This window comes from Cantharellus anzutake, assembly GCF_015039405.1.
Source record: "Cantharellus anzutake strain C23 chromosome Unknown EI90scaffold_20, whole genome shotgun sequence".
NCBI classification, from domain to species: domain Eukaryota; kingdom Fungi; phylum Basidiomycota; class Agaricomycetes; order Cantharellales; family Hydnaceae; genus Cantharellus; species Cantharellus anzutake.
Window position 1 is genome coordinate 143,459 of NW_024066970.1, and position 27,794 is coordinate 171,252.

Here is a 27,794-nt window from a genome sequence, read left to right on the forward strand (position 1 = left end):
CGAACGAATGAACCAAACACTGGAGCAGTATCTGCGCATCTATTGTAACTACCAGCAGGACAATTGGTCTGAGCTCCTGCCCCTGGCGGAGTTCGCCTATAATAACGCGCCGAATGCTACAACCGGTGTTTCACCGTTCTTCGTGAACAAAGGTTACCACCTGAACCTTGCCGTACACCCCGAGCGAGATCTGACTTCGGCGCGAGCCCAGGAGTACTCAGTCGATCTCGACTCTCTCCACCAATTCCTATGCGAGGAAATGAACCACGCACAGCAACGCTACCAAGGCCCTCCGGATGCTCGACGGCTACCTGCTCCCCCGTTCAGCATTGGCAGCTCCGCATTCGTGAAGGCCAAGTACTTCCGCACCACTAGGCCTTCGGCGAAGCTCGCCGATAAGAACCTTGGGCCGTTCGAGATCATCGCGCAGCCAGGTTCTCATTCTCGTACTCTCCGCCTCCCCGACACCATGAAGGCTGTGCACCCAGTCTTTCATGTCTCCCAACTTGAGCCCGCTGTCCCCAACCCCATCCCGAACCGCACGCAGCCGCCACTGCCACCAATCGAAATCGATGGCAAACTTGAATATGAGATCGCCAAGATCCTCGACTCTAAAATCGATCGCCGGCAAAGCTGCAAGCTGTTGTACCTTGTACGTTGGGGCGGTTACGAAGGGACTACAGAAGAGACTGAGTGGCTCCCTGCGACCGAACTTGGTCACGCTTCAGACCTCGTTGCGGACTTTCACTCACAATACCCGGATAAGCCGGGACCAAATCGCGCCTAAGGCATGGGACGGAATGGATGGATTGCGCTTAAGGATCATGTAAGAACAAAGTGGAGTAGGAGTCGGAAGTAGACGTCGCAGGACGATCGACCCTAGACCCCATCACGCTCGCCTCCCTCTCCCCCACTTCCCTCGCCTTGCGCCTCGCCCTCACCTCCATCAACCGCCTCTCTTCAGTGTCACAAACGTGTTCCAACAATCGTCCCGCCACGGTGGTTAGGCCAGAGATCGCTTGATGGATGTTGCAAAGCACATCATAGATCCTGTCTTTGTCAACCACCTCATCCTCCTCCGTCTCCACATCGTCCACATCCATCGTTGACCCCTCTCCTTTCGGCGCTTTGATACGAGGTCGCTTCGAAGATTGAGGCGTCCCCGCTCCGTGTACACACTTCTGCCTGGACTTCTGACATGCGGCGCAGATGCCACGATCGCTGTTGCCTTTAACACACTCCATGCCTCTCTTCACACAACGTTCGCAGGGGGGCAGTCCTTCCCCTGCCACTGATGTAGCAGCAGGACACTTTGATCAGGGCGATCAGTAAGGGTTCCTGGCAAAGATCACACTGATCGGGGTACTCACCTTGCCTGCGACCACATCTGACGCCTTCGATCGCCTCTCCTCCTCAGCGGCGAGATGTGCAGCCTCGGCTCGAGCCCTGGCCGCCTCCTCTTGTTGTTGGGCCTCACGACACGCAATCTCAGCCCTGCGACGCTGCAACCTCTCCGCCTGTTTCTGTTCCATCAGCTCCACATCGTCATCGGACTGATCGACGATGTCCTCCTTGCTCCACGTCCTTATATCCGCTGGATTTTTCTTGGGAGCCATGAGGATGGAAGATCAGGTTGTTGTGGTGGTAAGTTCGATCACCGCGCCAGCGGAACCAAAATTTCGGGCTCAGCCGAACCGGTTCCCACGCCAGTTCCTTGGGACTTCAAGGGTTCAGTCCTAAGAGGGGGATACTGTCACGACCCGACGTTCCCTGGGGCCAGACGACCTCCTCCCTGACCTTCTCCCATGCCCAAACACTCCCCGCACACTCCGCTCGCCGCCCGTCGCCATCTAACCACTTCCTGCCACCTCTCCACAACACCTTTCCTCTTTGTCGTTGAACGACCTAGCGGCGCAGAGCACCGCGACCCATTGTTCCATGTTTCGCCGCACCTTGTTATCTCGCAGCGAAGGTCACGCTTGACCTTCGCTGTCTTGAACACGTGCTCTTTGTTTGTTTTCCTGCTTCTTTTCTCCACCCACAATCTCCGCAAGATCTGGCGACTTATTCCCTATTCAGTTCCCTAGCACTTATATACGGCTTGTAACTAATGCTTGTACTGTAGTTCGAAATCAACTAGAATTACCCCCTAAAGCTTACCTCTGTCCCCATGAGACCTCCGACCTTCTGAAGTATCGGGACCGCATCGAGAACGAGGCGCAACGCTCCTCCTAGAGTCGTTGAAGCCGAAATCCCGGCTCACTCGCCTAAGTAGCCTCGGCCTCGAGATCAGTGGGGTTTATCCCTCGCTAAAGCTTGGTCGGGTGTAGGACGCCTTTACCACTAGCAGGCAACGCTCGGTCACCTACGGCTACCCTTGGCGAAGATTCGCACGGTTCTGACACAGACACACCCCCATGCCCCAGGGAGGGAAAGGGAAAACCCTCTGGCCGCTTCGAGGCGAAGCAGCTTAAGGGGGGGTGATGTCAGGGCACACCCACCTCACCCGGCTCCACCCGGCTCCACCCAGCTCCACCCGGCTCCACTCCACCCACTACCCCCTTCTCCCCCTTCCTATCTCCTCCTCCCTCCACTTCCCCTCTCCCTATTTCTTCTCCGTCTCATTCTCTATTCTTTCTATTCCTATTTACACGGACGACTTTCCTTGATCGATGTACTACTAACCTGCCTGTGACCCATGCACGACGCACCCAACCCCGGATGCTCCGGATGACCCCCGGGTACACCCAGCATGCGCACCTGCAGCGGATCCCTTCGGGATCCCCCATGGGGATACCCGGGTGGCTGGGGCTGTGCATGGGGACGACGTGGCAACTCTCATGTGACCTGAGCACCATGTATATAAACATACCTGGGGTGGGAACCAGAGAAGCAGTCTTCTTCTCACCATTCCCACTTCAGGTAAGTAGCTTAGTTTTCCTTCTAATGATATTTAACACCATTCCCACTTCAGGGACACTTGCCTGCGCCGGACCCGTCCCCGTACGTGCCCGCTTCATACCCCACTGGGCCCTCAGCACCGGGCAATATACCTAGACGCTCTCGACCCCGGACCGGTCCCTGACATTTAGACAGCTGATGCCTTCTTGAGAGTTTTTAAATGCCTATGGTCTGGTACTGATTTTCTGCCATCAGCCTGCAGTCCTCAGTGCATGGTGTGCTCCCCCTCACCTCTGAGGCAGCATTCAAACAATGGCCTGGCTCCTCATTCTCAGATATGCAAATGTTTGACCTTTGATCCCAGTGAATCCTATTCCTCAAGCAAGCCATCGGAAGTAAATGTAATAACAACCCCAGGCTGGATGGCACAAGGGCATGTGAAGAAAATAGATTTTATTTTTGGTCCCAGAGTTTGAGTCCGATATTTGTTTGTTTGTTTGATAATATCAGGGAGTAAGCAAGAACGGCCCTGAATCACGTGCTGATCATACTCCCTTAGTTTGAATTGATATTTAAGTGTTATGGGAAAATGATTTTCAACATTGCTATAGCCTGTGCTGGTTGCCCAGTGGTTCGGTTGTAGCTGGTCTGCTATGTTGGATGGGGGTGCTTTGGTTCAAATCCCACTTGAGGTTATTTTTTGTCATGTTTTGTTTTGTTGGTTTGTCTGTTTGTTTGTTTAATTGTTTTGGGCCTCCCCATTCAAGTCGATTCATTGATATTAAGGTCCTTCTATGACTTTGTATAAGTATTGCATCATCATGGTTCAACTTCAACTTGTGAACCACAGGCAGGCAGAAGAAAGTATAACTCCACTGCAGAGAACTCTGGCACATTCAATACTCCAAACACTGAACAACAATTTAGCCACTAGGCAACCAGTGACACCGATACCACAGTACAAATTTATTTCTCTATACAGCCTTTTCTAAAATTTTTGTCTGATCAAAAGTGAATGGGTATTGACCCCATTCGTAAACATTCCTCATTGAATAATGACCATAGCACTGATGGTCACAGCAATCTAGGCAGGTTGCCAGCCTCTATTGAAAACAGTGATCCTGCTCTTGATCCTCCTCACATCAGCCCAGCCAAGCTTCCATACACCATTACCATCTCATGGGTACCAAACACGTGTCTCCAGACATGAAGTGACACATCGTCCTCATGTCCTCAACCCTCACTACCAAGGAGGCTGCACAAATTGCCCATCTCGGTGACTGCAGAGTTGCCGCATTCTCTCAGCTCACCAGCAAGGGACCTCTTTGATAAAGTTGGCAACCATGGGTGTAGTCGTGAACTTGACAACTAGGATCTGGATGTGAGTATGGTGTTTCTGTCTCCCACCGGCTCAGCCTGAAGCAACGAGGCTTCACATACATCAGCAAGCACTGTTGGAATGCTTGCTGGGGTGTTTTCAGGAGCGGGTGCGGGGCTAATGGTCATCATTCCAGTGGGCATGCTTGTCTTTGTTGAGAACATGATAGTTGACACACAGTCGCTGTTTCGGAGAGAATCAAAGCAGGTGAGGAAAACTTGATGATTTCCAGAACTTTTCATGCACAGTAGCTTAGGACACGGTCTGATCATGGCCAGTGTGAAGGGTAGGATCAATCGTTGTGGTCGGGAATGGGTATGGCTGTGCGGCGCTAACTCTACTGTATTGAAAAATAAAAATTCAAGAAATTTGATCATTTTTGGGTGATTTTTTTTACGAACAGGGTCAATACCCATTCACTTTGATCAGACAGAAATTTTAGAAAAGGCTGTAAAGCTTTAATATTAATTCAAACTCGGGGAGTTAACGGCCGCACGTGATTCAGGGAATTAAAGGTCTTCACTCTTCCCACGGTAAAGAATTCTCTAGTTGGTTTCGAAATCTAAAATTCTTTTTTCGATATCTCACGTGCCCTTGCGCCATCCAGCCTGGGGTTGTTATTACATTTACTGCCATCGGATATTGTGTTGCCGGTGCCGAAGGCTTCCACCTCTCAAGGCGGATATTATCTTGCACTCTATTCGCGCTTGTGAAGTTCTGCTGGTTACATAGTATCCATGCCCCCAAGAGGCAAACCCATATCTGACCGACGCCCAGTTGCGCAGTCGTATCCTTGACCAACATAACACACTGGATATTCCCTATATAGCATCCCTATGCCGAACCGTCCAGCTCCCCTGTCTACAACAGACATGAGAAATCGAAGTGGTTGTTATTGTCTTGTCGCAATCTGAGCACTATTGAACAGGTGTTCCTATTCTTCACGAGCAAGCCTTTCTTGGGTCCCTCCATTGTAAGACCCTTGCTTCTTCATGGCCCCCTGTCCCGAGATTTTTACTGCGAGATGAGATTTTGACTTCAATGTATGAGCATGCGCTATCCTATCCCAATTGCAAAGCGACCTCATCGTTAGGCAGGATCCCAGCCTCTACAGCACTCGTGATAGTGCCTCTATATTGGGCCTAATTCATAAGAGTCTGAGCATCAGTATGCGACCTCATGGTTCGCTCAATTTGTGTCAGGGACGCGTCCGGGGTAGAGGGGGTCCGGATGTATCGCCCGGCAGAAGGGCCCTCACGGGGTGCAAACCGGGCGCGCGTGCTGGCGGGTCCGGGGAGGGACAGCAGTCCCTGGCCACTTAGACTGAAGTGGAGAATGTGTTATTGTTATTAAAAGGGAAAACTATACTACTTACCTGAAGTGGAGAATGTGAGAAGAAGGTTACTTCTTCGGTTCCCACTTCAGGTACATTTATGTACATGCGGCTTGAGTCACATGACAAGTGCCACGTCACCCTCGGGGGCAGCCGCAGGCATCCGGGTATCCCCGTGGGGGATCCCGAGAGCGTCCGCTGCATGCGCGCGTGTTGGGCACAGCGGGGAGCCGTCCGGGGTGTGTGGGCCGGACGGGTCAATAGTACATTGATACAAAGGAAGGTGGTCCGTGTAGATAGAAGGAAATAAACAAGAAAAGGAAGATGAGAGGAATGAGATAAAGAAAAAGGGGAAGAAAGAGAGAAAAGGAAAAGGGGAGGAGAGACAGAGGAAGGAGGAGGGAGAGGGTTGGACAGCGGGGAGCGGGTGTGGTGTGGCCAGGTGGGTCCGGGTGGACCCGGGTCAGGCGGGTGTGCCCTGACAATTTGGTGAGAATGCCGCATGTTGTTATGAGAGACGGTAAACTGTATTTATTTGACAATTGGGAGGGCCGAAATTTCTTCATGTGGGAGGTGCGTGTAAGCGTGTTTGTATGCATCCATCAGTGGGAGGTGGGTGGAGGGGAAGGATTGGGTAGGAGGCCAAGGTGACGGTGATGATCAGCGTTTCACAACCATGTTACTAACCTTACTATCCGGCAGTGGGGAATCTTCGTCTCCAGTTGGAGGATCAGGAAAGAATTCAGGAACATCTCCTACACTCATCGTATCTCTGGCCTCTTAGTTATTGACTCTAGTATATTCTGGCATCAACGTTCCACGGGCCCTGCCGTCCTGGCCCTGTTTCATCCACCTCGTCCTTATGCTGACTCTCCATCTTCCAGTAAAGCACATGTTTCAGGTCTCAGATAGTCCCATATATATGCAAGTAGGGGCAACCCGGAGCGCTGCTAACGGAAGGGTGGTTGGAATGTGGGATTTGGGGCATCTAGGATCCCCGTGCGATCGAACGTGAATTGAGCGATAAATGTGGCAGTTCCCTCCAGAAGCATACAACTTAGGAATGGGAAATTCCCCGAAAAATCTATACCTAGACTGCCTTGCGTTGGGCTCTTCTCGGTTGCCATATTACAGATCAACTGTGGTCTCCGGCTTCATGCCATTCACTCCTGCTCTTATTAGCCAAAGTACGTGCCAGCATTATGGTTTCACAAGGCTTTATTGGCTTGACTATCACCAATCTGATTCGTTTGGTGCACAATGCCATCTCCGTTTTCTCAAACCAATGTACGAACAACTTCTCAGACAGCTTGGTTCTTCTAGTAACAGCGCCCCTTATCAGGTCCAGAGTTCTGGTGTTCCTTAATCCTATTTGGGTGACCCAAGAACGCTACCAAGACAATTAAGTGAAAAGGGAAAGAGCGTGGTTTTCTTCTCATTGTAAAGGTCAGGCCAGGGTCTGGGAATGGATAAAGTTTGTACAGGATTTGATGGTAGGTACGTGATTGTGCCTATCTGCATAAATCCTCAATGATGGGGTGTTTCGAATTCAGTTAGAGTGTGTGGACGCAATGCAACGTTCCACCACGGAGCCCTTACAATCCGAGTGACCCCCCAAGCCTTGAGCCCGATAGTCAGCGCTCATTGGGCTGCCCATGTAGTGACACCATGAACTTAAGAAGGGTCAATGATAGATTATATATAAGGTACAGGCCCTGGTAGCTAGACATGTTGCGATAAGCGTCCGCAGCTTCCGAATAAATGTATAACAATCATAATGCGGAGACCGCGACCAGTTTTAAGTGTAATCTCATTATTTGGCTTCTATCTTCGCATGAATGATCATCCAGAGGGCAATTGGAGACAAAATTGCGGCTCGAACCTTAAACGGGATGTGATGACGTAGAGCTGCATTAGAATTCTATCGCCACATGTACCGACCACTTAATGCGCTTGGAGCCGGAGTCACTCACTTCTGCTGGGCTCTCTTCAGGTTACCACCACACGCCCGCTTTTAATTTGATCGCCGTTGAGGATACCACTCTAAGGAGGGCTCAGACTATCCCGTTAATATCGATGAGGCAAATATGTCGACACTTGGAGCTGCTGCTGATGAACCGCCGGGTAACGCTGAACAAATTATGAATTTTGACAATTTGGTTCTCAGGTTATTCGTCTCTGTTTGGACCCATCAATGACACGCTCTTCGTGCTGAATTCGGGAGAACCCCCCTATGATGAATCGCGTAAGGGGCAGGTCGCGCATTGACTCCGGATCCCGACCTAGTATAATACTCAATCCAAAAGTATAAAGCCTCCTACCATCCCCATTTACGATTACTTACACCAACATGAAAATGGGGGATTCGCCGGCATACCTCCTGCGCGACCCTATTACTTCCATCGTGAGCACCCCGGGTTCTGCTGGAGGCTGTCTACACCCACACATTGACCAATACAACCTTCAGCCGGAGCCCTCATCCTATGGCGCTGAAGAAAATGTAATCAGTTCAGACTTTGTCATGACGTCCACCGCGTTCAACCCAAATATTCACTTCCCTTATCCTTACACCGATATTCATCCCGACTCCATCATACAGACATCAGATGAGGTGTTATTTCATGTCCATCGCGACAGGCTTCAAACCCGATCCCGCACGGCTTTCGACGGTCTATTCACAGATAACAGCACCGTCGGGCTGAACAGGTCGTTAGTTGTCTTCTTAGTCCCAGAAGATGCTACAGTCATGAACTGCGTTCTCCATATCCTATACGTGCGCCGGGTTCTATCTGCGATTCCACCCATTCTTTATCGACATTTTTTATCTCTCCCTGTTTTTAGGGCACATCATCGCGCATCTACTGTCCCGACTTTGAAACTATCGCTCAGGCATTCGAGACTCTCCAAAAGTACGGTTGCCGGCTCTCCGAATGCATTCCCCAGGACTCCGAGATTTTCACCGACCTCGTCTGCCATGCGGCAGAACCCAATACGGATGCGCTGAAGGTTTATACGCTGGCAGCTTCACACGATTTCGAAGAACTTGCCGTCCAGTGCTCTTACTACGCACTTCGCATCCCCATCAGTAGGATCGATGAAGGCAGCTCTATCATGATGGGGCCGCTGTATCTGCTTCGCTTGTTGCGGCTCCATGCGAGTCGAAGAGCTGCGCTTCACAGATTGCTTATGGAGCCACCAGAGCGTCATGAAGATACGCCGTTTTGCAACTGGAGGAGGCAAATAGGGACGACAAGGGCATATGGTCTGATCGCCGGCTACCTGACCTGGGAGGCACCGGCAGATGCCAGTGCAACGTGGATCACTACCGCTTTTGAACGGGTGATTCAGTGTGTGGAGTGTCCTCGTTGCCAGATCAATTTATGGGCAAGAGTCTTGGGAGTTATCAGGGGCTGGAACGATGTGAAGAAGACAATTTAACAGCGATCACCCATTTGGGATCTGGGTTGTATTGTTGGATCCGTTGTTATTCGTTGGATACTGCCATTACATTTTGTAGTTCCATAAAGTGCAACAGTCGAATCAGCTCCCCTGCCGCTGCTTTTTCTTACCTCCACGGATATATATCGAAACTGGAAACATCCCCAGAATGATCGATAGCTTTATTACCAGGATAATAAGACTCTGCAGTACGAGATTATCTTTGATAGTGCTCGCCGAAAGCAGGTCGCTTGAGCTGATTCATTGGACCCATGATTTCATTCTCGTCATCGACGCAACCCACAAACACTCAATGAGATTGCGAAGCAATCTTTTTTCTCACATCAAAACTCGTGGTTCTATCTGCGTACCAAATGGCAAAGTTGAGATGACAAACTACACTGAGGACCTGGCAATTCGTGGGGCGCGTTGCCAGCACGTGAACTTGGAGACATAATAGCGAACACACCTAGGTTGCCAGCGAAAGCCCAAGAATGTCTGACGATGCTGCTGGTTGTGCTTCTGCGCCATCCGGTGGCAACAGCCCCTATATTTTTCAGCCCTGATTCCCTCCTCGAATGAAGTGATGTTTTACACACAATAAACCCGCCTTGGGGCCTGGAGGACAAGATGAATCCGAACAGAAGCAGCTTCAGGATGACCGCAAATGCGCTCTTGTTCATTGATTGCTTCGAGCCTTCTGGTTTGTTTCCGTGGGCATGGTGAGTTCCTTGCATCTGGACCGCATCAGGCTCGGACCTTGGGACTAGAGCTTGAGTCCTTTGAAGTCCATGTTCTGTTCTTCCACTCCACAGACAGATGTTTGTCCAAAAGGAGTTTGCTGTTCTCCTGAAAATGGCCCTCCGGTCACCAACGAATATATTGAGAAAATGTCAACGGGCCTATCGAAGGGGGCGATTTTTTTTTTTTTATTTATTTTTTGACTCGCCTCCCACTCGGTTCTCCTCTAGCGAGACTGAGCTGAGCCGAGCAACATAGACTCGCATTTTGAGATCCAGGCCGCGCAAGAACCTGTCAACCCCAGGCACTAGGTACATGCGATACTCTGGGTGGATAAGTAGCCACACACATTCTACATAGAGTTGATAGTTATTTCGAGCTTTTTAAGCGATGGGACCTGTGTAATCAGACGCTGGTTTAACAGGCCATTCCCCCCACATCCTCTGTGCCTCCCCGAGATTGTTTGATCCAGGCAACGGTACAGAACAAATTCTGCATGTCCTTGTCCCCTACTCAAGCGGGAATAATTAGATATGCTAGCTCAGATTCCTCCATAGCCAGGACACAAGACGTGTTCTTGAGCAGGTGCCCCAGCATGCATGGACACAAGCTTGCTGCCTACATTGGGACACCGTGCTGTGCATCTACCTGCAGCATGAAAGGAATCCAATGTGTGAGACCGAGGCTCTTTTATGAAACAGAATGAGACTCCGAGCCCTTCATTTCTTATGACGTGGTCGCCACAACTTTAACAAAAAACCTAATGCACGTGAATTCTGGGTTGAGCTGATGGCTTTCTTCAGTATTTGCCTGTTGGAGCTGCATTTCACGTTGAAGCCTCTTAAGACACTTCTTTTATTTGTTTAGGCATTATGATGCGACCACAGGGGCAGAGTCACGAAGATGACCTAGCAGTCAATCTCTCATAGTATCTCACCTTGACAGGGTTTCCTAAAATACCGATTGGGAAGCTTGCAAATCAGTTGGAGATACCATAAAGTTACCGCAGTGTACAAGTCAAAAATTTAGCAATCCCCAGTGTGACACTGTGTCCATTGCAAACCATGAACAAAACGCTGCATGTTCAGTCGGATTGGCCGAACTCCTATAACCGTGAGGGTACTGGGCCGGAATAGGCCAAGGCGATGCTCTGGTGGGACCCAAAAGAGAAGTAGCCCATCTGTTGTAGTCATCCAACCATCACTACGAAGCAATGAGCCATCAGAAAACATCGGCGCCCCGTTACGCACATCGGCATTCTCCGAAATGGAGTCGGACAGGGCGAGAGAAGAGCGCGATGATCGAGATATACTGTCAGCCGCCCCTGCCAAAGGCCGTGACGATCGAATCGTCTTATCGGGCGAGGCTGAGGTGATGTGGGTGCCATCGGGGGAGAGCACGGTCAATGGGGCCGAGCGCCCTTGCAAGGGCTCACTGATTGATGCAGCGTCCCAAATTCGGATTGTCTTGTCTTGGGAGCCCGAGGCAATGCTGGTGCAATCGGGAGAAAATGCAACCGACCAGACTGTGTTGGAGTGACCTTGCAGACACTCGCCAATCGGTATACCTGAAATGACATCCCAGATTCGAACTGTCTTGTCAAAGGAGCCTGAGATGATGTAGGCGCTATTGGGAGAGAATGCAACTGAACAGACCCCAGCAGAGTGCCCTTGCAGAAGATTGCCGATTGGAGCACCTGACATGACATCCCAAATCCGAACTGTCTTGTCGAAGGAGCCTGAGGTGATATAGGTGCCGTTGGGAGAGAATGCAACTGAGCAGACTTCAGCAGAGTGCCCTTGCAGTGGCTCGCCGATTGGTGCACCTGACATGGCATTCCAAATCCGAACTGTCTTGTCACCAGAGCCCGAGACGATGCGAGTGCCATCAGGGGAGAATGTGACCGACCGGACAGTGTGAGAGTGCCCTTGCAGAGGCCTGCCGATTGGTGCACCTGACACTGCATCCCAAATTCGAATTGTCTTGTCGGATGAGCCCGAGATGATCCAGGTGCCGTTGGGAGAGAATGCAACCGACCAGACCTTTCCGGAATGCCCTTGCAGAGGCTCGCCAATTGTCGCACCTGACATGGCGTTCCAAATTCGAACTGTCTCGTCTTCAGAGCCTGAGACGATGCGAATGCCATCGGGGGACAATGCAACCGACCGGATCGCAGCAGTGTGCCCCTGCAGAGGCTTGCCGATGGGCGCACCTGATGCAACATCCCAAATTCGAACTGTGTTATCAGGGGTGACTGGGAGGATGCGGGTGCTGTCGTCGGAAGAGCCTGAGACGATGTAGTTGCCATCAGGCGAGAATGCAATCGAGTGAACCCAGCGAGAGTAGTCTTGCAGAGGCTCGCCAATTGGTGTACCTGACACAGCATCCCAAATTTGAACTGTCTTGTCAGAAGAGCTCGAGATGATGCGGGTGCCATCGGGAGAGAACGCAACTGAGTGGACCCAACCGGAGTGCCCTTGCAGAGGCTCGCCGATTGGTGCACCTGACACAGCGTCCCATATTCGAACCGTCTCGTCTTCAGAGCCTGAGACGACGCGGGTGCCGTCGGGAGAAAATGCAACCGACCAGACCGCACCAGAGTGCCCTCGCAGTGGCTTGCCGATTGGTGCACCTGACACGGCATCCCAAATTTGAACCATATTGTCGGAAGAGCCCGAGATCATGTGAGTGCTATTGGGAGAGAATGCAACTGACTGGACCCAACCAGAGTGCCCTTGTAGAGGCTCGCCCATTGGAGCACCTGATGCGGAATCCCAAATTCGAATTGTGTTATCGGAAGAACCTGAGATGATGCGGGTGCCATCGGGAGAGAATGCAACCGAGTGGACCCAGCTAGAGTGCCCTTTCAGAGGCTCGCCGACTGGCACACCTGACACAGTATCCCAAGTTCGAATTGTGTTGTCGGAAGAGCCTGAGATGATGCGGGTGCCATCGGGAGAGAATGCAACCGACATGACCGCGTCAGAATGCCCTCGCAGAGGCTCGCCGATTGGTGCACTCGACACAGCATCCCAAATTCGAACCGTCCTGTCCTCAGAGCCTGAGATGATGTAGGTGCTATTGGGAGAGAATGCAACCGAGTGGACCCAACCAGAGTGCCCCCGCAGAGGCTCGCCGATTGGTGCACCTGACACAGCATCCCAAATCCGGACTGTCTTGTCAAAAGAGCCTGAGATGATGCGGGTGCTGTCGGGAGAGAATGCGAGTGACAGGACGAAGCCAGAGTGTCCTCTAAGTGTCTGACGAATCACAGGCCATCGCTTGGGAAGCCCTAATTGAACAGACAGAGTATTCTGGAATGCATTGCGCATACATTGTAGAACAGCAGACTGAGAAGGTGAAAACGGCAAAGCTGAGAGATAGATGTGTGGCACGCTCTGACCGATTGGATACCCGAAGACGTTCACAAATGTATATGCCTCTGAGATGATTTCTTCGAGTCCCCGCTCGTAATTCTATGTAAGTAAATCAATCACTCGTTCCCACTGCACACGAGAAAAGCGGCCTACCTCAGCCCAACTAGCCGCCTTCCTTAGAATAGAGGGTATCATAAACATGCGGTCCTTCACACTGAATACCTCAATCCAGTATAGGAACTGGCGATTGATGAAGTTCATAACCGCATCGACAAGGGGATGCGAACCTGGCTCTGACATAGATCCAAAATCCAAATGTTCTGCCCAGTATTCGCTTGCATACGTCAGCGCAGGCGTTATGGCCCGATCGATTCGCTGTTGAATTCCCTCGATTTCCCTGTTCCGGTAATAGGACGTCTCGATCCCGCAGATGTTAAATTTGAGATTTCGTTTCATCACCTGGAGACAGCCAGATGCAAGATCAAGGTGATGAACAGGTGTTCATGTGCCATTGCGGATCTTGACACCGTTTGGAGTCGCACAGAAAATCGGTAGAGGATGTATGTAAGACTTGAACAGGACGCCCGCGACCACCCTGCAACAGCGATTGCAACCGCGAGAGCACCACCTGGACCTTACCTAACTCCAGTCCTAGTAGCTGACTGAGCTGCCAATCTGTTAGCTGCTCACGAGCGACTACTATTGCACCGAGGATGGAATGTACAGCTTTGAGTTCGTTTTCGTCGTATGAGTCGAATGGATGAGTAAGAGCGACCCGATACAAATTGTCCAACCCAGCATGCGATGGGGCCTGTACTGATGCACTTAGCACCGTTTTCAACCTTTCTTCAGGAAAGTGGGATTCAAGGAAGCGAATGGTTGTAGATGCCCAAATGAAAAGACCTCCGGACAGAGCGACAAGCTGCCGTATTACGGGGTCTCCCGGCCAATTGGATGACAGACCATGGCCTACGAAGGCATCAGCGCTGCAGGCAAGCCGTTGTTGGAAACGGAGCTTGATGTCAGATGATGTCGACTCATCCCCGATCGGCACGTCACCACCCAGACGCGACAGGGCAGCACCAATGTCGGGTTCGTCCCGGCTGGCTATCAGGAACCGAAAGGTACTCGGAAGCCTTGCAAGGCCTTCAGAGAGTGCGCGAAGGAGCTTTGTCCTCGTCTCCATAGTACCACACTCATCAAGGGCATCAAGGACAATTACAATAGAGCCCAAATCAAGCTCTGCTGCGAGTTCGGCCAGAGGCGCCTCTAGAAGATGCTTGAATTGCATATCGAGGGTGGATGTAGTAATGTCGGGCAATTTTTCGATTTGTTCAGCCATTTTCACGGCAAAAGTGGGATTGAAACGAGCCAGCTGGAAGGCAAGAGTACGTATCACACGAAGGGGTGAGGGTCGTTCCGGTCCCAGAACAGAAAAGCGCCACGTCGGCGCAGCTCTGAGAAGTGTTGAGCAACCGTGTTGAGCATGGTACTCTTGCCGGATCCAGCCGGTCCACGAAGCCAGATGACATTATGACCGGGAGGCAGGCTAGGATCTGTCAGGGAATCGATGAGGTTTTTCAAGATGTCTACTCGAGTTCCAGGCAAGCATGTATCTCGATCTCCCGCATCCATGGTCGCAGGCTTCAATGCCTCGATTTCAACTGCAAACCCTGAAGGTAAGTAATGTCCGGTGCACAGAAGGTGGAAGTCATCGCACCAAGTTTTTCCACGCCCCTGGATATTTGGACCGAGATGAATGCACTGTAAGATGTTACACCCATACGAAGGTCCTTGTCAGCACCCCCGAGAGGTTCGAGATTGTTTGGGAGGTGTTTGAGAATGTTTGGTGAGCGAGTCGGCCTGGGCACATTGATTGTTCACACTGAACTAAGCGACACAACCAACAACGAGCAGCCTACCTATGAGCCCACGGGACACATACTGCTTAATGAAAATTCCGCATTCCGTCGTTTGGACAGAAATTCGGATAATGCTGGCTTCGAGGAGCCGAATTTTGTTTTTCAGCTCATCGACAGCATCGACGAATGAATAAAGGTCAGCCATAGACACGACAAGACCGCAGAGTGTGTCGTCTCTCTCAATCTGCCCTCGAACAGCCTGAAACAACCGCTCGAAATTGTCCGCGCACGGGTTTGCGCTATAATAACGATGAATTCATACTTGGTACACCGAACTCAAGACCTGCCAAACAATATTTGCATAAGGATGGAGCTGCCCGACAGCGTCAGTGCAAACTAAAGATATGTTACCGCGGAGCAATGCATACCTTGGCTGTTTTATCGACAAAATCCACCACAGTCTTGGTCTTGTCGGTCACTTTGAGCACGCTGCCTAGATCTCGAACTGCAGCCGCTGAGTCGGTAGCACCTCGAACCAGCTCGGGAATCTCGAGTGACGTAGGTAGGTCCTGGCCAACGTCATGTGTGGTGCAATCGATAGCGGGTTGAGGAACTCGCTTCGCAGTGTCCAGCAACTGAACAATGAGCGAGCCTGCCTCTCGACCCCGTTCGTCATGGAGTGTAAGGGTAGTTCCTGCAGCAGTTTTAAATGAGACCACCCAACGAGGCAAGACTAAGGATAACCAGCTCACGTTGGTTATTTATCTAGCAACTTTTCCGTTGTGATGTGCACAGAACCAAGTAGGGTGGGACCGAACCATTCGCGGGAGTGCTTGAGATGAAAGGACAGAACAGAAGACAGCTCCGCTGTTCTGAAGGTACGTACTTTAGCGGACTATCTAGGATAACCTCCATTAATCGCAAAACCTACAGAAAACAAGTGTGGCCCTAAGTTGGGTTCTGTTTTGCCTCAGTTTTGTCAAGTTCATTTCCCGATAATACAGGCCTGACATAAAGCGCTGGGCCCGGGGGTGCTTTCTTGACGTCTCCGGCCTTAATGACCACTTTGGAATGACGGTGGATGGAACCACTAGAACGAAGGTGACGCACTAGCTAAGGAGTAAACGCGTTTGGAGTCTCCATGAGTTGTCATGTGGAACCACTGGATTTGGCTCAAATCAATTCATGGGCCGTCCCCTCGGTCCATCATTGTCTTGTGCATAGCCGCGCACCTGGGCTCTGACAGCTCCGCTTGGCGGCTTAGGCGCTATCTTTTCCAAATTCCCCCTACGGAGTAGCGGGCCTGCAAATTTTTCGCCCGGGACTAAATTCATTTTCGGACAAGGTCCTCCATTATTGCAAATTCTCAATAACCCAGGGTCCTCCAATCCATTACTCAATATACTGTACTGGCACGACCAACAACCGGTTCCCACGGCCTCCGGGAGTTGCCGGAGGCTGCTAATCAATTCAATCGTGTTGATTTTCAATTCAATCCAAGGTCCTCGCGTGACGCGTGACCGGTTGTTGGTCGTGCCAGTACAGTACTCTCATCCCATTTCGTCTGCATCCTTTCTACTCTCGATCGTTACCCTTCCTCAATCCCACAATGCTTTCCATTCCACGGAGATCAGCGATCGTTCCAAACTGGCGGAGGTGACTGTCTTCGGTATTGTCATGAAATCGGACTACAGCAACCAGAAAAATGCAGCATTTAATGCGTGGAAGGAGCATGGTGCACGCGTTTGTCGTTCAACTGTCACTGTCACTGAGTCCTCGTCCTCACCGCAGCGCCTCAAAGTCAATTCCACCAAGTTCCAATTACACTTAGGGTTACCACTGAATCGTTACTTAAGGCACAAGTTATTACTCCCGTAACACAGTTGCTCGACGCTCCAGTTATAACCTTGCTTTCCCCGTGGAAAGTCCTGGACATCTGGCACAACAATGTCGAACGGAGTTTCGATTGGGTACCTTCCGTCATATCACCTCCAGAGTCTCCAACAAGCACAAATGTCAATCCGAGGAGCCCCAGGGCACCTAATTATGTTTGGGAGTATCGGAAAGGAGTTGCTCCAAGTGATTGAGGCTTAGTAATTATCCCGGGTGCTGGAGCGTAAGCGTGAGTAATCCATGCCAATGCGAAGAAGCTCGCTGTGCAATCGGGGCTACGTCGGATGAAGAGTCCGAAGTCGTGTAATATTGAGTGGCTGCAACTATGGTTCGGTATCTGAGAATGTTAATCCGAGGGGTCTTCAGTGCATCGGAAGGTGCGCCCCGGGCATGTGCTCCGTCTTCAACTTTCTGGTCGTAAATATGCTCATATATCTGGACATATTGACACGCTCAGCTGCCATTGCACAAAGAATACCAGTGCTACTGACCTTGGCCGGGGTGTTGGGATTGACGACACCATAATTCGTATTTTCATACTCTCGCTTTGCCTCTGATCTAGCTTCTTTGTTGTTAAGATTAAAGAAAAAATCCGTCGAAGCGGGGTCGAAGATTTCGTTTGCGAATGGAGAATCGTCTGATGGCTTCCTCGGTGAATGATGAGATCGACGGAATGGTTGGATGGAACTGAGGGCTCGGAGCTAGAGGCAGATGAGGGAAGGCACTCAAACGGGCTTGGATGCCAAGGAGGACTTCAGCTGCCCAACGACAGCAATACGGACTGGTCGGAAATTGGTACTCCCACTCTCAGTCGTAGTTGAGGGGCGTTTGAAGATGATGTCACTCAGGATATCATGCATAATGCCATCGACGCGGTGCGCATATACTGAGGTGTGGATAATTCGACTGGGAGCTCTGACAGCAAGCGCAGATAGCGAGGGAGGTACTCTCGGTGTTCCTCCGGGCGCGATAACAAGATGCTTTCCTCTCCGGACGCGTTTTACGGGGTGTTCACTTTCGGAAAGCGAGGTTACTGAGACGACTAGGTCATCGCTTTGAATGCTCAGGACCCTCTCGCCGTAATGAACCAATACACCGGGCTCGTGGGCAACTTTTTCCGCAGCCCATATCAGGTAGTCGGAATATTCACGTCGACTGGGGATGAAAGAGCCTCGGTTAATGAATGTGACGAGGCGATTGTGTTCGTGAAGGTAGGAGAGGAAAGTGTATGAAGAGGTTGGCGATCGTAGCATGGCTAGATCTTTTAGGAAGCTGTGGTCTGTAAATTTTGTCATGAACGGAGAAATAGGTTCACAAGACTCGCCTGATTTGCATGCTTGCGCCTGGCAGGAGCATGCCCGGGTGCCACTGAAATGACGAGCTTTTTTCTATGAATGTTATGGTATCTAGGGGTAGCGGTTTTCCTCGTGCCTAATGCTTGGACTTTGAAGTGTGTATGATGTGTAAGAGCGCACTTCACATACGATATATGCGCGTTTCTTTTCAAGGAAAGCTATTGCAAGAGCCAGGGCGGCGGGGCCGAACCCTACGCAGACCAGATCGGAAATATGCCCATGACATTCAGTATCTGTCATGTCTCAGGGAGAAAGATCGGTGCTGGCAACGCGAGGAATATTCCCGCTATTCCGTAGCAGTTTTGCGATCTGTGCAAGAGGTCCTCTAAAAGGATCTTCCGCGGACTTATCAGATAACGCCAGCGGAAATTTTAATTGATTCATTATGTAATGGAATATTGTCAATCAGTTTACAATGCATGTATTTCACATCGTAATATGTATTGTAGTTTAGCAATCTCGGTTCACTGGTTAAATGTCATCACCGGAACTGGTTCTCAAAAAATCGCCCCAGAACCGAACCACCTCTAGGCCACTACGAGTAATAACTCCTTTGCGCTCTTCGCTGCCAGTTGAAGGGGCGGGTGCCTGAGAACTACAACGAATATGTCCCTTGCATTCCGCCAAGTTCCAATCTCTCCCGAGCCATTATACCTGACCATTCCGAATGAAAGGCCCATGATTCCCATACCAATTCCCAGTAGGCTGCCATTGTGATATTCCGATAGTAGATCCAGTCGGAAGGTGGAAACAAGGGACGAACTGATGTATGTCCGTGCGATATGAGGCCAATGGCATGCACACGTGAAATGGCAGCCTCAACACCACGTTCTGTCGAATGCAACGATCGACAAGCAAACAGCTGGGTGAACGAATCGGGCCCCTCATTGGAGGAGAAGAGCAAGCCAATAGCGAGCATTCCGGACGAATGGTGACTCCGCATGCATATCGCAGACGCCTAATTCGCAGATCCAACAACAAACTGGGTCTGCAAATTGACAAGAAACAAGATGAGAGAACATGTCAGCGATGCAATCCTTCAGATGCACGACTCCTCCGATGACCCAATTACAGAATAAAAAAGGAAATCCACCTGCCGGTATGCACGATTCAGCACGAGGTCAAGGTACGCGATTGTTCTGCAACACCCAAACAGCGGTCGGCCCCGGCGGACCAGGATCACCATATCTCAAAATTGCGTGAAGCCATCTGCCACCAGGTGCGCAGGCATCGAGTGAAGCCAGAAAGTAAAAGCAAAAGCGCGGAGTGAGAGATATACAGAAGTGATGTGATATAATGTGAGAGCAAAAAAAAAACACAGAACCAACAACTGCTCACTATGCCCAAAAATAACTGGTGCCGATAGACTGCAAGGATGATTCTCCAACGTAATGGGGATGGGTTATTTCAACGGTGTTTATGACGGGAGGAGAAGGGGCAAGAGTGGTGAACGGCATATACGGTGGTCGGCATCGGTGACGTTGAGTGAAGGTTGTTCGGCTTGGGTGGCAACGGCAACGAAAACCCTCATTAGCATAAGTGGCCCAACGAGAACTGTGGGACGGCGGAACGTGCTGGCAAATCAGGGTTTCGGTGGATGTGTGGAAGGCCGACCCGACCGCCACTACCGTCGGAAATAGATCTAGAACCAGGAGCGAAGAGCGAAAACGTCACGAGTTCAAGGTCTTGACAAGGCGAGTGCTGCGCCGAACGCCGCTAACATGTTAGAAGATAAAACGGAGTCAAAGCTGAAAATGCTGCTCATTTGAACGTGAAGTCTACAAGTGAAGTCCAAACGCTTTAAAATGACAGGTTATGACTCAGGCCAGGTGCGTTGTGGATCGTTGAGGAACTGTGGCTGCTAGGTTCTGGTCGACTCCAGCGAGTACGAGTTAGGTGGAGCTGGGTTCGAACTTCAGTCGTTGGTGGTGAATAGATCTATGAACTTGCTATGAATGGTGCATTATCGAGGGGGATATGCAAATTGAGTTGAGAGGCATTGGAGCAGAACATGGGTCGGGGTTGTAGGGCTGAATGAATATTGGGGTCAATATTTGAGGGCTCGATCTTGTTGCAGTCACAAGACCTCCGATCGGGTCCCATCTGTTGTCCAAATGCCCTTGATTCGTCATCGTGCTGGGGTGTCGCAATGAATAACTATGTGTTGGCCATTTGAAAGGGGAGACTGCGTGCCAGAGTTCCTTTGGTCATATTGCAGGCACTATTCTTGGTGGATTTCTCGTGCGGAACAACACGCCACTGATCAAACTCAAGTTGCGGCGTGAGAGTATGATGAATGTTCTAGCCGTGTATTAGCGCTCTCTGCCAGAACAGGCGCGCTTGTGAGGACTTCCTGATTGGGCGACTTGAAGGCTGTTGCTGAACTGACTTGCACCTGAGTCCTGACAACGTGTTGTTGAAACCGTCACTCCAATTTGTCCAAAATGTCCAAACTGTTAAAGAAAGTCAAGGAAGGCAAGGAGAAAGTCAAAGGGAAACTCTTCAAGAAAGACGGATCATCGCAAAATCAGCAAAGCCAGCCTCTTGCAGGCGGGTCATTAACTGTCGCACCCACGCTGCCACCGTCAAGCCAAGAAACGGGTCTTGATACCGTTTGGAATGGTGTTTTGAACCTGCTGAGTGTTGCTAAAGAGACTCTGGATGTTGTCCCGGTCCCTGGACTCAAGAGCGCGGTCGGCGGCTTCCTCGAAGTAGTTAACCAGCTGAAAGTGAGTTACTAAAACTGCTTCAATCGGCCCTTTGTGCCAATAATTTCCGCTCTTACAGCAAGTTAGTGGCAACGCTGGTGCAATTCGTCAACTCGAGAACAGTGTCGAATTCTTTAATCAGTCAGTATCGAAGCCGCTGGAACAATTCAAGGGAAAAGGGCCTGTTCCACCCGAGCTTGCCCAGGCAATCGATGACTTATCGGCGTGCGTTTATATACGTCTCCTAAGAGTGTCTCGGAGTCGAAATAGTCTGACTGTCCTTTTCAGTGATCTCGATAAGGTTGTTTCGCCGCTGAGATTGTACCTAGATCGAGGTCTTGTTCTCCAGTGGGCGGATCATAACAAAATCGGAGGTGATGTCCAGGCAGCTGGGGAAGGGATACGTGATGCAGTGAGGGCCTTTCAGGTAGGTATCCTTCGCTACCTGTAAGCCGTGCACCAAACGCTAATTAATGGACATAGGCTGCGCAAGTAGTCCGACTTGCCTTAGGGATTGAGGTGCTGTTCAGTTTGCACCTGCTCTCTCAGCCTTCAAGCTAACCAATCCTCTAGCAACTCCGCATGGATGAAGAAGCAAATCGGTTACTTGACACTCTTCATTATACCCTCGACGCCGGCTATGACACCAGCAGGCAGGGGGCCCCATCCAATTGCTTCCAAGGAACGCGAACTGAGATTCTTCATAACATCAAGCAATGGTTACACCGACCAGCCAACGATACGACTAAATCCGTGTTCTGGGCAAACGGTCTGGCCGGGATCGGCAAGTCGACTATCGCCCGCACCATCGCGCAGTACGCCGAGGAATCTGGCCTCCTCGGATCGAGTTTCTTCTTTGTCCGTCAACACGCCGAGTTATCCAATGCGAAGTTCTTCCTTGGGACCATCATACGGGACTTCGCCAAAAAGCTTCCGAGTTTCGGCACGGCTGTTGCGGATGCGCTGAAGAAAAATGAGAAGCTTGCCCATGTCTCCATTTCCACCCAATGCTCCGAGCTTTTCTTCGCGCCCGTTGGACAGCTCGAGCTTTCTGCGCCTCTTCTCCTAGTAATTGACGCTCTGGATGAGTGTAACCGAGAAGATGCGAAAGAAATACTGCACCATCTCATCCGTCGTTGCACCGGCATCCCGGGCCTCCGGATACTCATAACAAGCCGGCCAGAGTACCATATCACTGACAAACTCATGAATGTTGACAAGATCGTAGTTCATGAAGTGGATAAAAACATTGCTTCGCAAGACATTAAGTTATATCTGCAAGATCGGCTCGAATCTATTCGCGAAGATTTTAGTCGTTTCGTCCCGGATGGATGGCCATCATCTGAAATGGTCTCTGGCCTCACAAACAAAGCTGATGGGCTATTCATCTGGGCTGCTACTGCAGTCAAATTCATCGGAGATGGTAATGTCAGGGATCCTGTGCGTCGATTGGACACCATCATGGGTGGTGTGGATCTGCATGATGCGAGTCCTTATGCTGAGCTGGATAGTCTTTATGAAGCAGTCTTGTCTTCCAGTGTTTTCGGAACCCCTCGAGATATCCCCACCCAGCTCTACCGTCTTCTACATGCTGTTGTTCTGCTTAAGGATCCATTGCCTGTGAAAGCACTCGGTGCTTTTGCCATGGTCTCCAATCCTACACCGTTGCTTGATCGCATACAATCCATCATACCACTGCCTTCAGAGCCGAAGGGTAGAGTTGAAGTCTACCACCCTTCCTTTCCGGATTTCATCATAGAACGGTGCAGGAACCCTGAGCTTAGGGTTAATGTAGAGGAGCATGAGAGGTGGATGGCCCTTCGCTGCCTTACTCTGCTCAATACCAATCTCATTCCATCTATTGATGAGATAGTCCCATGGAATTCACTCAATGTGGGGGTGGTGAACCTAAGTGCCAAGCTTACTTCAGTGGTGGGGGAAGAAGTGCAGTATGCATGCCGCTTTTGGACAGCCCATTTGGGAAAGCTTCAGGAGGTTGATGATGGTGAGATTAGGGATGCACTGGAGAAGTTCACTGGTCTTGGGAATGCTGGAAAGGGGCTTTTGTTACGATGGATTGCTGTGATGAGTATGATGGGGCATGTCAGTGATGCTGCTAGAGGTATATTGGACATTCTTCCTTGGATGGTTAGTGATGATGCTGCTTGCTTGAGGACTCTATTACTGACTATTAGATTAGAGAAGGAGAAGTCACCTGGCTCACATTGGCCATATTTTACATGAAGCCTACCGTATGATTATGGCCCATGCACCAACCATTGAAGCCACTGCAGCACACATCAGTCAGTCTGTTTTGCCATTCCTTCCTCAAAAAAGCCAGCTGTTGCCTGCCTTCCAACAAGGACCTAATCCAACTGTAACTGTACATGCTGGGCATGATTCAGAATGGCCCTCTAACATTGCAACTCTGATTGGCCATTCTGAATCAGTGGTATCTGTGGCCTTCTCCCCAGATGGATTGCTCCTTGCATCAGCATCATATGATCATACCATCAGGCTGTGGGACCCTCACACTGGGAGCCACCTCAAGACACTTGAGGGCCATTCTAATTTGGTGGCATCTGTGGCCTTCTCCCCAGATGGATTGCTCCTTGCATTAGCATCACATGATCGTACCATCAGGCTGTGGGACCCTCACACTGGGAGCCACCTCAAGACACTTGAGGGCCATTCTCATTGGGTGACATCTGTGGCCTTCTCCCCAGATGGATTGCTCCTTGCATCAGCATCATATGATCGTACCATCAGGCTGTGGGACCCTCACACTGGGAGCCACCTCAAGACACTTGAGGGCCATTCTGGTTGGGTGACATCTGTGGCCTTCTCCCCAGATGGATTGCTCCTTGCATCAGCATCAGATGATCATACCATCAGGCTGTGGGACCCTCACACTGGGAGCCACCTCAAGACACTTGAGGGCCATTCTGATTGGGTGTCATCTGTGGCCTTCTCCCCAGATGGATTGCTCCTTGCATCAGCATCACATGATCATACCATCAGGTCGTGGGACCCTCACACTGGGAGCCACCTCAAGACACTTGAGGGCCATTCTAATTGGGTGGCATCTGTGGCCTTCTCCCCAGATGGATTGCTCCTTGCATCAGCATCAGATGATCGTACCATCAGGCTGTGGGACCCTCACACTGGGAGCCACCTCAAGACACATGAGGGCCATTCTGGTTGGGTGACATCTGTGGCCTTCTCCCCAGATGGATTGCTCCTTGCATCAGATGATCATACCATCAGGCTGTGGGACCCTCACACTGGGAGCCACCTCAAGACACATGAGGGCCATTCTGGTTGGGTGACATCTGTGGCCTTCTCCCCAGATGGATTGCTCCTTGCATCAGCATCAGATGATCATACCATCAGGCTGTGGGACCCTCACACTGGGAGCCACCTCAAGACACTTGAGGGCCATTCTAATTGGGTGAGATCTGTGGCCTTCTCCCCAGATGGATTGCTCCTTGCATCAGCATCATTTGATCGTACCATCAGGCTGTGGGACCCTCACACTGGGAGCCACCTCAAGACACTTGAGGGCCATTCTAATTTGGTGGCATCTGTGGCCTTCTCCCCAGATGGATTGCTCCTTGCATCAGCATCACATGATCGTACCATCAGGCTGTGGGACCCTCACACTGGGAGCCACCTCAAGACACTTGAGGGCCATTCTGGTTGGGTGACATCTGTGGCCTTCTCCCCAGATGGATTGCTCCTTGCATCTGCATCAGCATCAGATGATCATACCATCAGGCTGTGGGACCCTCACACTGGGAGCCACCTCAAGACACTTGAGGGCCATTCTGATTGGGTGTCATCTGTGGCCTTCTCCCCAGATGGATTGTTCCTTGCATCAGCATCAGATGATTGTACCATCAGGCTGTGGGACCCTCACACTGGGAGTCACCTCAAGACACTTGAGGGCCATTCTCATTCAGTGGCTTCTGTGGCTTTTGATGTGGCCTTCCTGGGAAAGGCTCTAATACACATCAAGGAAGGGAAATGGTTCTGTGTTGATGCTGCTTACATTTTCTCTATACCCTCCCACTTGTCTCTGACCACATGGGTTTCCCATGAGTCTCTCACAGCCATTGGAACTAGGTCTGGGGAAGTCCTCATTCTTGATATCTCATCTGCCCTTGATAAGCTTGGCTGTATATAGATTCAATCTAGATTCATCTGTAATCCATTAGGGGTTTCATGATGGGCTAAAGTGCATCAAAACTGCCAATCCTTAACTGCACCTAAACTGTCATTTTAGCTAAATTTGAGCACAGGTAGGGCTCCTAGCGGTTTGGATAGGTTCGGATTCGGATCAGAATCCGTGGATTCTAGAGGTTTGGAACTTAAAACCGTATCCGGCAGTTAGAAATCCGCGGATATGCGGATCAACTGCGGATTGCAGATACCATGCTCCAAATTAGGAAATCCATCAATTTCTCCATAACAACCGTGCAAACTACCTTGCGAGAAGTGTCCCATTACAATTCACGTCTCACTACCTGCCAATCCTATGTCCTCCCGACAAGAAATTGACCTCACTAATGTTATCAGTGGTGGACGCAACCGAAAGCGATCTGCCAAGGCTCTTGAGGCTTTGGACTGGTACAATTCTACAGTACAGAACAAAAAGAGAAAGAATCCAGTCTCTTCGACTCCTGACTCTCCAACTCCCGACTCTCCAACTCCCGACTCTCCAACTCCTGACTCTCCAACTCCTGACTCTCTGACTTGCAATCCTGCCCAAGGCAGAAATACAGCATCTACTGATGCACCAGAAACCTCATCCAACCCCAATGCTAATTCCGATGACTTGGACAAATTCTATGCATGGAGGAAGAACTTAGTAGGGAGGCCAACAAAGGACTGTGCTGCTGACTATCCGAAATGGAAAAAATCGAAGTCACCTATATACACCTTCCTCATTTTGCTTCCACATACCATTCAATACAACGCACTTGGCCAATTAAAGTGGTGTGTCCTGCGTTGCAGTCCCTGCAAAGATAAGGGAGTCAACCAAACTTGGACATGGAAGACTTCAGGTGGTGGAAGCACTTCCAACTTCAATGGCCACTTTGAGACCGAGCATACGCAGATCTGGAAGAGAGCATTGGAGGCTGAGTGGGAAGGGACTGGGAAAAAGCCTGCGGGTCTGGTGACAGAATCAGGACAAACCACACTTCCTTTTGCTGCGGTATGTCTCCACAGTAGTAATTAGACTGACTGCTCACTATTTATTGAAGCGGTTCGACTGGGACAGGTTTTACCACCTACTAGAAAACCATATCATTATTGAAAATGAGCCTTTTACTATTGTCGAGAAGACTTCCTTTCGTGCGATTGTTGCAATGTTTAACCGGCCTGTGGCAGAGAAGATGGTCAAGGCAGATGCCATGAAGCAGAAGATTATGGTGAGGGCAGAGGTGGAGAAAGGAAAACTAGTTCAGTGCCTTGAGGTATGGGGACTCCAACAGCATTACAACTCACCCACAAACATCCAAACAGAAAAGCGCTGTTGGAATGGCAATTTCATGTGATGCTTGGACATCAAGCAATCGAATTGCATTCCTTGCTATTGGAGGCACTTGGATAGACAGTGAGTGGAAGATGAGGGAGCTGCTTCTCCATTTCAAGGAGTTGCACGGTCCACACACTGGTGAGAATATGTCACAATCCCTATATGATTCGCTGCAGGAGCTTGGGATTATCGAAAAGGTTAGTATGTCTCCTTCTGGAAGACCATTCTAACATACTGAGGAAATTTGTATCCGGTGCGACTACTGGACTTATCCGGAGCTCCAAATTCTTATGACGTAAACCAGCGTGACTGGACAAATGACATAAAATGGACAAGCCTGGTATCGAACCCAGGACTTCTAGCGTGCATCCATACACTACTCGCCCGTTATGCCAGGGGGGGGTACCCCTTCCCTGATGGTTTGGGAGATCACTTGATCCCTTCCTCCAACACATACCATTCCTACATAGTTGACCACGGTTACCTGTGATAATGCTTCAAACAATTCCACGCTTATGCGTCATTTGGTGCGTCGACTCATCACAGGCACACCAAGCCGAAGCCTTGATCCAGACCAGGCCACAATAAGATGTCTTGCACATATTATCCACCTTGCAGTAATCGCCCTACTAGTATCAGTGCGAGCCATGAAACCAGGGGACACAGAAGAAGCCGAGTTCGATTTAGACAGTCCGGATCTCACAGAGGAAGAAGCAGAATCAATTTCAGGCATAGATAGGGATGGTGATGGTGGGATGACAGATCAACAGATACTACAAAAGGACGGCAGTATGTGTGGAAGAATGGCTGAGGGCCAAGGGACAGAGTGCGATGTGGTTGACTTGAGGGCGCTTATTCAGAAGGTGGGAGTGTCAGGTGATGACTAGCATCACGTTACTGAAGTTTGATTCCGCCAGGTCCGTGCCATCAGCAAACTCGCGCGTTCATCTCCACAACGACAGGAGGACTATCTCTCTCGCATCACACGCTGGAATGACTGGGTGAAACGAAATGGGGAGGATGAGTCTCGACTCCTCACACTAAAGGTTCCAATCCTAGATGTGATTACAAGGTGGAATAGCACATACTTCATGTTGGAGCGTGCTGATGAATATCGCATGGTATATTACCCTCTTCATTCACCTGTTTGCTTACTATTCACACTGACTGAGCAGATATTCGATGATATCTGCTTGAATGTCCCAATATATACAAGATTCTCCATAGAGCCTGCCGAATGGGAAGCGGCACAAGTAATTCTTGATA

General features: G+C 50.4%; 7 protein-coding genes across 7 annotated transcripts; 3 read left to right on the forward strand and 4 right to left on the reverse strand.

The window, feature by feature from the left end:
• Positions 1 to 8,133: 8,133 nt before the first annotated feature.
• Positions 8,134 to 9,050, forward strand: EI90DRAFT_2918900 (uncharacterized protein; the record flags this gene model as incomplete). The annotated part of the gene is made up of 2 exons (XM_039054669.1): positions 8,134 to 8,385; positions 8,454 to 9,050. The coding sequence occupies 2 exons, from the start codon at positions 8,134 to 8,136 to the stop codon at positions 9,048 to 9,050; spliced, it is 849 nt and encodes a 282-aa protein (XP_038916681.1).
• A 5,838-nt stretch (positions 9,051 to 14,888) lies between these two features.
• On the reverse strand, positions 14,889 to 15,934 carry EI90DRAFT_3054733 (uncharacterized protein; the record flags this gene model as incomplete). The annotated part of the gene is given in 5 exon segments (XM_039060105.1): positions 14,889 to 15,031; positions 15,091 to 15,289; positions 15,353 to 15,403; positions 15,459 to 15,616; positions 15,631 to 15,934. Coding segments are annotated over 4 exon segments (377 nt in total), but the record flags the coding sequence as incomplete, so codon positions are not given.
• Positions 15,935 to 16,927: 993 nt separating this feature from the next.
• On the reverse strand, positions 16,928 to 18,419 carry EI90DRAFT_3054739 (L-lysine 6-monooxygenase (NADPH-requiring)-domain-containing protein). Its single transcript, XM_039060106.1, has 5 exons — positions 17,702 to 18,419; positions 17,649 to 17,681; positions 17,594 to 17,610; positions 17,375 to 17,567; positions 16,928 to 17,349 (listed from the first exon to the last, which is right to left on the reverse strand). The coding sequence occupies exons 1-5, from the start codon at positions 18,216 to 18,218 to the stop codon at positions 17,327 to 17,329; spliced, it is 783 nt and encodes a 260-aa protein (XP_038916683.1). The 5' UTR covers positions 18,219 to 18,419; the 3' UTR covers positions 16,928 to 17,326.
• Positions 17,791 to 18,603, reverse strand: EI90DRAFT_3054741 (uncharacterized protein). The gene is made up of 2 exons (XM_039060107.1): positions 18,408 to 18,603; positions 17,791 to 18,354 (listed from the first exon to the last, which is right to left on the reverse strand). The coding sequence occupies exons 1-2, from the start codon at positions 18,516 to 18,518 to the stop codon at positions 18,235 to 18,237; spliced, it is 231 nt and encodes a 76-aa protein (XP_038916684.1). The 5' UTR covers positions 18,519 to 18,603; the 3' UTR covers positions 17,791 to 18,234.
• A 264-nt stretch (positions 18,604 to 18,867) lies between these two features.
• On the reverse strand, positions 18,868 to 19,910 carry EI90DRAFT_839866 (uncharacterized protein). Its single transcript, XM_039068138.1, has 3 exons — positions 19,617 to 19,910; positions 19,343 to 19,487; positions 18,868 to 19,266 (listed from the first exon to the last, which is right to left on the reverse strand). The coding sequence occupies exons 2-3, from the start codon at positions 19,462 to 19,464 to the stop codon at positions 18,927 to 18,929; spliced, it is 462 nt and encodes a 153-aa protein (XP_038916685.1). The 5' UTR covers positions 19,465 to 19,487; positions 19,617 to 19,910; the 3' UTR covers positions 18,868 to 18,926.
• Positions 19,911 to 20,656: 746 nt separating this feature from the next.
• On the forward strand, positions 20,657 to 21,608 carry EI90DRAFT_3289011 (uncharacterized protein; the record flags this gene model as incomplete). The annotated part of the gene is made up of 5 exons (XM_039067137.1): positions 20,657 to 21,007; positions 21,066 to 21,211; positions 21,275 to 21,413; positions 21,470 to 21,505; positions 21,560 to 21,608. Coding segments are annotated over exons 1-5 (654 nt in total), but the record flags the coding sequence as incomplete, so codon positions are not given.
• Positions 21,609 to 25,284: 3,676 nt separating this feature from the next.
• Positions 25,285 to 26,361, forward strand: EI90DRAFT_839929 (uncharacterized protein). Its single transcript, XM_039068139.1, has one exon. It carries the CDS (start codon positions 25,524 to 25,526, stop codon positions 26,226 to 26,228), a length of 705 nt encoding a protein of 234 aa, XP_038916687.1. The 5' UTR covers positions 25,285 to 25,523; the 3' UTR covers positions 26,229 to 26,361.
• The last annotated feature ends 1,433 nt before the right edge of the window (positions 26,362 to 27,794 follow it).

Excerpts from the sequence above, each read along its gene's own strand:
- EI90DRAFT_839929 (XM_039068139.1), top strand. The coding sequence starts at position 25,524 with ATGTCCTCCCGACAAGAAATTGACCTCACTAATGTTATCAGTGGTGGA.
- EI90DRAFT_839866 (XM_039068138.1), bottom strand. The coding sequence starts at position 19,464 with ATGGTGATCCTGGTCCGCCGGGGCCGACCGCTGTTTGGGTGTTGCAGA. Across the intron at positions 19,267-19,342 it reads CTTTTTTATTCTGTAATTGG|ACCCAGTTTGTTGTTGGATC; the intron begins GTCATCGGAGGA and ends GTCAATTTGCAG.
- EI90DRAFT_3054741 (XM_039060107.1), bottom strand. The coding sequence starts at position 18,518 with ATGACAGATACTGAATGTCATGGGCATATTTCCGATCTGGTCTGCGTA. Across the intron at positions 18,355-18,407 it reads AAAAGAAACGCGCATATATC|GCACGAGGAAAACCGCTACC; the intron begins GTATGTGAAGTG and ends TCCAAGCATTAG.
- EI90DRAFT_3054739 (XM_039060106.1), bottom strand. The coding sequence starts at position 18,218 with ATGACAAAATTTACAGACCACAGCTTCCTAAAAGATCTAGCCATGCTA. Across the intron at positions 17,350-17,374 it reads TTGTGCAATGGCAGCTGAGC|CATATTTACGACCAGAAAGT; the intron begins GTGTCAATATGT and ends CAGATATATGAG.